The sequence below is a fragment of the Arachis duranensis genome, chromosome 5 (genome assembly GCF_000817695.3).
Source record: "Arachis duranensis cultivar V14167 chromosome 5, aradu.V14167.gnm2.J7QH, whole genome shotgun sequence".
NCBI classification, from domain to species: domain Eukaryota; kingdom Viridiplantae; phylum Streptophyta; class Magnoliopsida; order Fabales; family Fabaceae; genus Arachis; species Arachis duranensis.
Window position 1 is genome coordinate 86,904,636 of NC_029776.3, and position 12,770 is coordinate 86,917,405.

At 37.4% G+C, this 12,770-nt stretch overlaps 1 protein-coding gene across 1 annotated transcript; it reads left to right on the forward strand.

The window, feature by feature from the left end:
- Positions 1 to 9,465: 9,465 nt before the first annotated feature.
- On the forward strand, positions 9,466 to 9,984 carry LOC127747664 (uncharacterized). The gene has a single exon (XM_052261797.1). The coding sequence runs from the start codon at positions 9,466 to 9,468 to the stop codon at positions 9,982 to 9,984; it is 519 nt and encodes a 172-aa protein (XP_052117757.1).
- Positions 9,985 to 12,770: the final 2,786 nt, after the last annotated feature.

Genomic DNA, 12,770 nt, shown 5'->3' on the forward strand with positions numbered 1-12,770 from the left:
AGTGCCAATCTAAGTCTTTTCTAGTCCACATTAGACTCAACATACAAGACCATTTCTTCAGGCGTCTAAACTCTCTTGAAGGCTGAAGAAAATACCAAAAACCATTCAGTTTAACGTAACATTAAAATATGTAAGGCCAAGTAAAAAATTTCTTGGACTGGCCGGAATTCAGACGGTACGAAATATGCTGTAAAGATCTTGAGAAAGCAAGAAGCAATCAATGATATTATTTATTCCAACAAGAACCCTAACTCTTTATTTCAAGAAGAATAAAAAAAAGAAAATCAAAGAAGAAGAAGAAGAAGATAAGAAGGGGAGGGAGAGAGAAAGAGAGAGAAAGCAACATATATAGTAATAGGCTACTAATTTATGATTCAGAATAAATTAAACAAATTAAAGATGATGATAAACTGATGCGTTTATTTTTGTGTGCAAAGAACAAAACTAAGTCCGATCCTAGGGAAAAGAAATTAAGAATACAGACCTGTCTCAACCTTTGATGACTACTACTACAGTAGGCAACAACTCTCGAAAAGAATACTAATCCCAAAGCTAAGTAAGAAGGACCAAACTGATGCACTCTTTCTGTAAGTTTTGTTCATTCCACTTCGATTCCATCATTACTATTTATAGCTATTTCTTTCTTTGTCTATCTTCGAAAGGAGTGCAAATTAAAAGATTGCATAGAAGGGCTCTCAAGAAGGAAAAATGATACTAACCAGCTACGCTCTCAAATAGTTTTTTTCTCAAAACAAATGCTAGATGTACAAGTTTTAGTGAAACAATGCATCTTTTCCTTGCTAAAACCATACCAAACCACAAATAGCAACTTCTAAAGCATTTACATTTTTCTTATAAGTCTCGAAGAAACTTATTGAGTTTTAAAGATATTCGCCGAAATGAATATCATATTGAGACTATGAATGAGAAAAATCATGAGTACTTATGTATCACAACTCATGATTCAAATAAGAAAGTTATATTAGAAAAATTACCATCACTTTCATCTGGATTATATTATACCAAGATTAGTGCAATTGAATCACATGCTATTGTAAACCAGAAGTTTACTAGTCCAAATAATTTCATAACTTGGCACGATCGATTGGGTCATCCAGAAACAACCATGATGAGGAGAATTATTGAAAACTCACATGGACATTCACTAAAGAACTAGAAAAATCTTAAATCTAGTGAATTTTGTTATGCTGCATGTTCTCAAGGGAAGTTAATTTTAAGGCCATCACCAGTAAAGATTGGATTTGAGTCCTCTAAATTCCTAGAAAGGATTCAAGATGATATATGTGGACCTATTCATCCACCATGTGGATCTTTTAGATATTTTTTTGGTCCTGATAGTCGCATTTTCGAGATGGTCACATGTGTGCTTATTGTCCTCTCGCAACCTGGCGTTTGCGAGATTATTGGTTCAAATTATTCGATTAAAAGCACAATTTCCAAAAAATCCAATCAAAACAATTCGTCTTGATAATGCTGGTGAATTTACTTCCCAAGCTTTTGATGCTTATTGTATGGCTAATAGAATAAATGTTGAATATCCAGTAGCTTATGTTCACACACAAAATGGGTTAACAGAATCACTTATTAAACGCCTCCAATTGATTGCTAGACCTTTGCTTATGAGAACAAATCTCCCAACCTCGGTTTGGGGGCATGCTATTTTACATGCCGCAACACTTATTCGTTTGAGGCCAACGAGTTACCATCAGTTCTCTTCTATGCAACTAGCTTTTGGCCAGCAGCCAAATGTTTTCCATTTAAGAATATTCGGGTGTGCGATATATGTTCCCATTGCACCACCTAATCGCACCAAAATGGGACCCCAAAGAAAATTAGGGATATATGTTGGATATGATTCTCCCTCTATAGTAAGGTATCTTGAGATACAAACGGGAGATGTACTTAAAACCCGGTTTGCAGATTGTCATTTTGATGAATCAAAATTTCCAACATTATTAGGGGGAGAGAATAAGCTTCCTGAAAAGGAACTTAATTGGAATGCATCATCGTTGATGCATTTAGATCCTCGATCAGGGCAATGTGAACTAGAAGTTCAAAAGATTATACATTTGCAAAGAATAGCAAATGAATTACCTGATACATTTTCCGATACAAAGAGGATAACCAAATCTTATATACCAGCGAAAAATGCCCCAATTCGAATTGATGTCCCAATAGGACAAGTAGCCACTGAAGCAAATTCACGCCAGAAGCGTGGCAGGGCAGAAAATGCCCCAATTCGAATTGATGTCCCAGTAGGACAAATAGCCATTGAAGCAAATACACGCCAGAAGCGTGGCAAGCCTGTCGGTTCCAAAGATAAAAATCCTCGAAAGAGAAAAGAGGTCAATAATATTCCTGTTGAAAAAGACATAGCAGAGACACCTGCAGTTGTCCAAAATTCTGATATAGTTTTACCGCCAGAAGACGTTCAGGTACCTGAAAATTGTAAAAATGATGAGATCTCGATAAATTATGTCTTTACAGGAGAGAAATGGGACCGAAATAAGACAATTGTCAATAAAATATTTGCATATAATGTGGCATTAAATATCATGCATGAAAGTAAGGATCTTGAGCCAAGATCAGTCGAAGAATGTCGACAAAGGAATGATTGGTCAAGATAGAAAGAAGCCATGAAGGCTGAGTTAGACTCACTTGTAAAACGTGAAGTCTTTGGACATGTAGTCCGTACACCAGAAGATGTAAAACCTGTTGGATATAGGTGGGTATTTGTGAGAAAACGAAATGAGAAAAATGAAGTTTTGCCCTATAAAGCCCGACTTGTCGATGCATGAGCATCTTGTCTATCTTTTCCTAGTGAATTTGCATCTAATTTGTTGAGTTTAATTAAGAATTAATTATATTTTAGCCACTATGGATGCTATTTTGAGTTTTGTGCAATTTTATTTATTTTAGATAGTATTCGGATGGATTTGATGAAGTTTCTGCAGAGAAAGAGAAGAAACCAAGGAGATGACCAGCGAATACCGACGCGGACGCATGGCTCACGCGACCGTGCGAAATGGAGGAAATCACAATGACGCGATCGCGTGCCTGACGTGAACGCCTGAACTGAAATCTGCACAAATCTTATATACTGAAATCTGCACATGAGCGATCTGCAGAATTAACAGAAAATGTTGAGGGCAATTTCTGGGCTGTTTTAACTCAGTCTTCAGCCCAGAAAACATAGATTAGAAGTTACAGAATAGATAAATCAAGTGGTCCCCACCCATCAGCTGTAGACCTCTTAATTAATTCGAATTTAAATTCAAATCTTATTTTTAGGAAAAGATATTATTTTTAATTTTAGATAATTAGATTTTAAATTTATTAGGATTAGTTATAAATAGGAATTTAGATGCCATCAGAAAAAAAAAACGCTGTACATCTTGACAATCCTTATTTTCTCTCTGAACCATGAGCAACTAATCCTCCATTGTTAAGGTTAGAAGCTCCGTCTATTTGTATGGATTGATTTGTTTGATCTTTCTAATTTATTCCATCTTTTGATTTATTTTTCAATAATTATTTTCGTTCTTTATTTTATGAATATTGGGTGGAACGGAAGTATGACCCATGTTCTAATTAAGTTCTTGTAAAACTTGAAAAAGTTCTTTACTTGAACAACAGCTTGAAAACATATTATCCTAAATTTCTAATTGTTTGTATTTAACGAGATACATGAAATATAATCCCCTTATTTTTGGATAATTAGGATTTTTGTGTCATATAAACTGGAACTTGATCATCACCCTTTAATTGGAATTAATTGACCAAGGAATTGGCAGTTAATGAATTTTAGAGGAGACTAGGAAGGTCTAAAGAATTAGGGTCTAGTCACACATTGTTTGCCATGAATTAAATCTTACATAATTAAATTAGTTAATAAGAAAAGTCAATCCGAAAAAGTAGATAATTCTGAAACCTTAACTATCTTCTCCATATTTTATTCCCAACTCATCGCTGTTTGCTTTCTGAAATTCTTAATTTACTGTTTAATGCTCTTTGAACTTCCAACACTATTTTCTATTTGTCTAACTAATTCTATCAAACACTATTGTTGCTTGATCCATCAATACTCGTGGGATCGACCCTTACTCACGTAAGGTATTACTTAATACGACCTGGTGCACTTGCTGGTTAGTTTGTGGGTTGTAAAATATCACACCAAATTTTTAGCGCCGTTGATGGAGATTGACTGTGATTAACAACTATTCGTTGTTTGATTACTTAAATTAAATAATTTTTTATTATATTTTTTATTTTTTATTAATTTTTATTTTGCATTTTTTTACGTTAATTTTTTTTTCTTTTTTTTCTTTACGTTAATTTCTTTCTTTTTTTTGCCTTTACGTTTTTTTTCTTTTCTTTTCGTTTTCGTTACTCCCCCTTATACCGTACTTTTGTTTTATTTTACTTTTATTAATTAAATAAATAAAATAAAATAAAATAAGATAAAAATATTTTAAAAAAATATATTTTAAATAAATAAATAGCACTAATATTTTTTTAATTTCTGAAATTAAGTTTGGTGTTATCTAGTTATTTTTATTTTAACTTTTTTCTATTTATTTATTTATTTTATTTAGTATTTTTTTATTTCTTTACACAGGTTATCTCATTGGGAATTCTCTGCACTCTGACATAGAGATTCCTATTCTTTCTTGGTTTCTATTTGTTTATGCGCAGGAACAGAGACAAAGAACATCTCTTAGACTTTGATCCTGAACCTGAAAGGACTTTCAGGCGGCGTTTACAACAAGCAAGACTTTACAAGGCTGCAGAATCCACTATGGATCCGAATAATACTGATAATGCCAATGTGACAAACCCAAATGGGAATGTACAACAAAGAAGAGTACTTGGTTCTTTTTCCGCTCCTACAGCAGATTTGTATGGAAAGAGCATTGTGGTGCCTCCTATTGCTACGAACAACTTTGAGTTGAAGCCTCAACTGGTCACTCTGGTGCAACAAAACTGCCAGTATCATGGTCTTTCCCACGAAGACCCAAATCAATTTATTTCTAATTTTCTGCAAATTTGTGATACTGTAAAAACAAATGGAGTAAAACCAGATGTGTACAAACTCATGCTCTTCCTGTTTGCTCTGAAGGATGGAGCAAAGTTATGGCTAGATTCCCAATCCAAGGAGAGTTTGGATACTTGGAACAAGGTGGTTACTGTGTTTCTCACTAAATTTTTCCCACCAAAGAAGCTGACTAAGTTTAGGGTGGAGGTTCAGACCTTCAGGCAGAAGGATGGTGAGACTCTGTATGAAGCTTGGGAGAGATACAAGCTACTGATTAGGCAATGCCCTCCAGACATGTTCTCCAAATGAACTCAACTAGATATTTTTTATGAAGGTTTGGGTGAAATGTCCAAGATGTGCTTAGACAATTCTGCAGGAGATTCATTGCACAAGAAGAAGACACCGGAGGAGACTATTGAGCTTATTGAACTGGTTGCTAGCAACCAATATTTATACTCATCTAACAGGAATTCTGTGAACTCTGAGGCTCCTCAGAAGAAGGGTGTCATGGAAGTGGAAGCTCTTAATGCTATTCTTGCTCAGAACAAGCTTATGTCTCAGCAAATAAATCTACTTACTCAACACATGGGTGGCATACAAGTCTCAGCTATCAACACCCAAAATCCACCTCAAGCGATCTCCTATGACATAGGAGGAAATTTAGTGCAAAATGATAATTATGATTATGCTCAATCCTCTTTTGAACAGGTTAATTACATGGGGAGTGGTTCTAGAAATCCCAATAATGACCCCTATTCTCAGACATACAATCAAGGATGGAGAAATCACCCAAATTTTGGGTGGAGAGACCAATCTCAGAGACCTCAGAATTTCAACAATAATTCTCAAGGCGACTTCTAACAGAATAGTTACAATAACCACCAATCTCAGCCTCAGCAGGCTAACTCTAAATCCAAGGAAGATTCTAATTGGGAGATGATGAGGAGTTTTATGCAGGAAACCAAAGCCTCCATTAGAAACTTGGAAGTGCAAATGGGCCAGCTGAGCAAGCAAATACCAGAGAGGTCTGCGAGTATATTTCCAGGTGATACAGTGGTGAACCCAAGAGAGGACTGCAAGGTTATTCACTTAAGAAGTGGTAAAACAGCTGGCTCTGAGACAAGGGCCAATGAAGAGCTAGTTGAAAAGAAAGCTCCAGAGGAGAAAAATGAAGAAGTGGAGCACGCCCCTCCAAAGCGTACAGACAACCCGTTCCCTGACTCTCTAGACACGTATCCTACATTGCCAAAGGCTCCTGAATACAAGCCAAAAATGCCATATCCTCAGAGACTTCAGAAGGCTTCCAAAGAAAAACAGTTCTTTAAATTTTAGATGTCTTCAAGAAGCTACAGATCAACATTTCCTTTGCAGAGGCTCTAGAGCAAATTCCTCTATATGCTAAATTTATGAAAGAATTGTTGACCCACAAGAGAAACTGGAAGGAACAAGAAACAGTGGTGTTAACCAAGGAATGTAGTGCCATTATTCAACACAACCTTCCTGAGAAGATGCCAGACCCAGGGAGCTTTGTCATTCCTTGCACCATTGGAGATGTCACCATTCAGAAAGCTTTATGTGACCTTGGAGCTAGCATCAATCTAATGCCACTTTCAGTAATGAAAAAGCTTCAAATTGAGGAGGTAAAATTCACTCATATTTCTCTTCAACTTACTGATCTTTCTATTAAATTACCTGTGGGTGTTGTTGAGGATTTACTTGTTAAAGTAGGACCATTCATCTTTCCTGTTGATTTTGTTATATTAGACATGGAAGAAGAGGTAAAATCCTCTATTATACTTGGTAGACCCTTTTTAGCTATAGGTAGAACTCTGATTGATGTACAAAATGGTGAATTAAACCTGAGGGTCAATGAAGAACAGGTGGTCCTTCATGTTTTTGAAGCTCTCAAGCACCCTAATGATTCTAAAGGGTGTATGAAAATAGATGTTATTGAACCACTTGTTCAAGAGGTACTGAAAGCTGAGGTGCTTGATGACATTCTGGATCTTATCTCTGAGTATGAATTAGTTGAAGTTGATAATTCACCACCCCAAAAGGCTATGGTTCACACGCCTAAAGCAAAAGAGGAAGCCCCCAAGCTTGAGCTCAAATCCTTACCCCCTTCTCTGAAATATATGTTCTTGGGTGAGAATGACTCATATCCAGTGATTATTAGCTCTTCCCTGAAGCCTGAAGAGGAAGAGGCGCTTATTTTAGTGCTCAAGAGTCATAAAACAGCTCTTGGGTGGACCATTAGTGACTTGAAGGGGATTAGTCCAACCAAGTGTATGCACAAGATCCTCCTTGAAGATGATGCTAAACCAGTTGTGCAACCATAAATGAGACTCAATCCAACCATAAAAGAGGTGGTCCAAAAAGAGATAATGAAACTATGGGAAGCAGGAATTATTTATCTTATTTCTGACAGTCCTTGGGTAAGTCCTATGCAGGTAGTTCCCAAGAAAGGAAGGATGACAGTGATCAAGAATGAAAAGAATGAGCTTATCCCCACAAGAACAGTCACAGGATGGAGAATGTGTATAGACTACAAGAGGCTCAACACTGCTACAAGGAAGGATCATTTCCCCTGCCTTTCATTGATCAGATGCTTGAGAGGTTAGCTGGTCATGCATTTTATTGTTTTCTAGATGGATATTCTGGATATAATCAAATTACAGTGGACCCTCAAGATCAGGAGAAGACAGCATTCACATGCCCCTTTGGCGTATTTGCCTACAGAAGAATGCCTTTTGGACTTTGCAATGCTCCAGTAACTTTTCAGAGGTGTATGCTTTCAATTTTTTCTGATATGGTTGAAAAGTTTATTGAGGTATTTATGGATGACTTTTCTGTTTTTGGTAATTCTTTTAAATCATGTCTTAATCATTTATATCTTGTCTTGAAACGGTGTCAAGAATCAAACCTTATTTTAAATTGGGAAAATGTTCATTTTATGGTTACAGAAGGTATTGTTCTTGGACACCGGATTTCAAGTAAGGAAATTGAGGTTGATAGAGCAAAGGTGGAGGTAATTGAAAAATTACCACCACCAAGTAATGTTAAGACAGTCAGGAGTTTCTTGGGTCATGCAGGATTCTATAGAAGATTTATAAAGGATTTTTCTAAAATTGCTAAATCTCTAAGCAACCTGTTGGTTGCTGATGTTCCTTTTGTCTTTGATTCTGATTGTTTGCATGCTTTTGAAACTCTAAAAGCAAACCTTACCTCTGCTCCCATTATAGCTCCCCCTAACTGGGATCTACCATTTGAATTAATGTGTGATGCTAGTGACTTTGCTATAGGAGCTGTTTTAGGACAGAGGCATGGTAAGCTTGTACATGTCATTTACTATGCCAGTCGTGTGTTAAATGATACCCAAAAGAATTACACAACTACAGAAAAGGAATTATTAGCTGTTGTGTATGCTATTGATAAGTTTAGGTCCTATTTACTTGGTTCTAAGGTTATTATTTATACTGATCATGCTACTTTGAAATACCTTCTAACCAAACAGTATTCTAAACCAAGATTAATCAGATGGGTGTTGCTCCTTCAGGAGTTTGATCTTGAAATAAAAGACAGGAAAGGGTCCGAGAATTAAGTAGTTGACCATTTTTCCAGAATTGAACCTGAAGCAGGAGTACAACCACCTATAGCTGTGACTGAGACGTTCCCAGATGAGCAATTATTCCTTATTCAGCAGGCTCCATGGTTTGCAGACATTGCAAATTTTAAGGCCATAAATTTTATCCCAAGGGAGTACAGTAGGTAACAAGTGAAGAAGATATTGACTGATGCAAAGTACTACATTTGGGAGAAACCATACCTTTTTAAAAGGTGTTCAGATGGAATCATTCGGAGGTGTCCTAGATGAAGAAAAACAGTAGATTCTTTGGCACTGTCATTGTTTTGAGTATGGAGACCACTTTGGTGGTGAAAGGACAGCTACAAAGGTCCTTCAGAGCGGGTTTTACTGGCCGACTCTCTTCAGAGACTCAAGAGCATTTGTAAAGCACTGTGACAGATGTGAGAAAGCCACGAATCTCCCTGCCAACCATGAAATGCCACAGCAGGGGATTCTTAAGGTTGAGTTGTTTGATGTGTGGGGTATTGATTTCATAGGACCTTTCCCACCCTCACATTCAAACAACTATATTCTAGTGGCAGTTGACTATGTGTCCAAGTGGGTGGAAGCTGTGGCTTTGCCCACCAATGATGCCAAAGTGGTGATGAGCTTTCTTCAGAGATATATCTTTAGCCGGTTTGGTGTCCCAAGGACACTCATTAGTGATGGAGGAAGTTATTTCTGCAACAGACAGCTGGACTCTCTTCTGCAGAGATATGGAGTTCGTCATAAAGTGGCAACCCCCTATCACCCTTAGACAAGTGGACAGGTTGAAGTTTTCAACATGGAACTTAAGAGGATTCCAGAGAAGACCGTTAGTGTTTCAAGAAAAGATTGGTCTAGGAAGCTTGATGATGCTCTCTGGGTATACCGGACAGTGTACAAGACTCCCATTGGCATGTTCCCTTATCAGTTGGTCTATGGCAAAGCCTGTCACTTGCCATTCGAACTGGAGCATAAATCTTATTGGGCAATCAGGTACCTGAACCTTGATTCAGAAGCTGTAGGAATTAAGCGAATGCTTCGGTTGAATGAGCTTGATGAATTCAGATACTCAGCCTATGAGAATGTCAAGCTATATAAAGAGAGAAATAAGCTATTGCATGACAAAAAGATAGCCATCAGAGTCTTTGAGCTAGGACAGAGAGTGCTTCTATACAATTCAAGGCTCAAATTCTTTCCCGGAAAGCTGAAATCCCGGTGGTCAGGACCATTTGTGGTTACCAGAGCTTCACCGTACGGTCATATGGAAATACAGGAAGAGAATTCTGACAGGAAATTTACAGTGATAGCCAGAGGTTGAAGCATTATCTAGGAGATGAGATTGATCGCCAGAGGTCTACTCATCTGCTGAATTAGTAGAACTGACCGTCAAGCTAGTGACGTTAAAGAAGCGCTTATCGGAAGGCAACCCGATAATTTCATATCCTTAGTTATTTTTCGTAGTAGTAGTTTTCTTACTTGTTAGATTTTTATTAAGTTCTTACTAATTTTCTGATCATGCAGCTATTTTATCATAGGAACCGAACACCTCAAGCTATAAAAAAAAAGAAAAGAAAAAAAGAGAGCACACGACGCGCAAGCGTCGCTGACGCGTACGCGTCAGATGGGTGTGTGTGAAAAAATAAATTTGACAGAGAGTTGCGCGGGAGTGGCGCTGGAATAGTGCCTTTGGCACAAATTGTTCCACGCGACCGCGTCAATGACGCGTCTGCGTCATGTGGAAAAACTGCCTCCCACGCGTCCGCGTCACTCACGCGAACGCGTGACCTGTAGAATGGACGTAAAAGAGTGTTTGTGTAGAGAGTTGTGCTGGTTTGGGGCAAGAAGTGTGCTAAAAGGACAAATTTGGTCATGCGAATGCATACCCCATGCGTCCGCGTCGTTTTTCAATATCGGCCATCCACGCGATCGCGTCACCCACACGATCGCGTCACCCACAATTTTTGCAGAATGAGTTTTTAACCAGAAAGTTGTGCAAACGCGAGGCTGCCCCATGCCAATGGCACAAATCACTCCACGCGTTCGCGTTACTTCAACAACACACAACCTGTGCGAACGCATGACTCACGCGTCCGCGTCGCTCGCGCCGCACTAGTTCCGCCCAATTTTCTTTCTCTTTCTCTCCCAATCCTAATTTTCTCTTATTCTTTTATCCTCTTCTTTTTCTTTCTTCATAATAACTTATCTCTTTCTATTTTCAGTTCTTCTTTGCTTGAGGACAAGTAAACCTTTAAGTTTGGTGTTGACGCTTCGCGTAAAGGTTTTTTATTTATTCCTATAGCACCAAAAGGGAAGCGAATCATCTTCACTGAGGAGCGCAACCTGAAGAATAAAACAACCGCTAGGATAACTAAGGTGGTTGAGTTCCTTTCATTTTTTATTCCCCCCTCTTTTTCTATGTTATGTTCCGGCTTTCTACTATTTTGCTTTGTTTGTTGCATGATCCTTTATTAGATAGAATCCTAGGACTAGTTTAGTTTTCTTTTAATTGCTTTAATGCTAAAAAGATGTTTCATGTACCACTCACTGAACTTGAATCTAAAAAGAAAAGAAAAAGAAGTGATGTATTGCATGAGAAATTGAGTTAATTTTAAGAATGGTCTGATTTACTTAAAGGTGGTGGTATTTTCTGCGATTTTTGAATGCATGATATGAACAGTACATATTTGAATTGGAATCAAGGGATGTTAATGTATAAGGAACATGAATTTAGAAAATTATTATGACTTCTCTGAAATTTAGAAAAATTTAATCCTTGAAGCAAAAGAAACAGCAAAAGAAAAATATATAATAATAATTAATAAATAAAAAGCAAAGTCCAAGGCTCTGAGCATCAATGACTAGGGAGGTCAGACATGATTAAAAGCTCAAAGAGTTGTTTCCCTAGTCATATGCTTGTGGTGTGATTGTGTCAAGTAATCATTGAGACAGAATACTTAGACTCGAGACCAAGTGCGTTTAACAGAGTATGCCAAAGGCTTTGAGCACCACTGTCTGGGAATAACTGAAAGAAAAATCAGAACTCAAAGAGAGTTCCCCAGTTAAGTGCTTATGGTGTTTCTGTGTCAAGTAATTCTTAAGACAAAACATTTAAAGTCACGGATAGGCTCAAGGTGCAAAGCACCAAAGAAAAATAAATTAAAGTAAATTTTACTGTGTTCAAGGATTAAACTGAAATATAAAAGATCAGAGAATTCATAATAATATCCGGATTCTGATTCCGATGACATTAACATTCTTCTAATTCAAAGGAGAGTGAGATGCCAAACCTATTCAGGATTGCAGTTGTAAACCCCACTATAAGACGAGACACGAGCTTAATCGAACTCTCATTCTCATACAAATTCACATCATAAGCTTATATTAGTTTTGGTTGCTTGAGGACAAGCAACAGTTTAAGTTTGGTGTTGTGATGCGTGAGCATCTTATCTATCTTTTTCTACTGAATTTGCATCTAATTTATTGAGTTTAATTAAGAATTAATTATATTTTAGCCACTATGGATGCTTGACAAACCCCAATTTGACGGTTTATCTTGTATTGAATTTAGGGGATTTTATCACCTTTTTCCCACATTTACCCAATGAATTAGCATGGTTTTGTATATTCTCCTTTAATTGTGCTTAAGAGTGAAAACATGCTTTTTAGGTCTTAAAATAGCTAAATTTAATTCACCTTGATTCTATTAGATGCCTTGATATGTTTGTTAAGTGATTTCAGATTTAGGAGGCAAATATTGGATCAAGGGAATGAAGAAAAAGCATGTAAAGTTGGAGAACTCATGAAGAAATGAAAGAACCGGAAAGCTGTCAAGCCGACCTCTTCGCACTTAATTGACCATAACTTGAGCTATAGAGGTCCAAATGATGCGGTTCCAGTTGGGTTGGAAAGCTAACATCCGGGGCTTCAAAATGATATAAATTTTGCCACATGTTGCTTCGCGTTCAAGGGCGCGCACGCGCACTTTGCGCGCGCGCGCCGATTCTGTCCTTGCCCACTTAGTGAAATCGTCCCCAGCGGTTTTAGGAGCCATGTGGGCCCAATCCAACTCATTTCTGATGCTATTTAAGTCAAGTATTGAAGGGG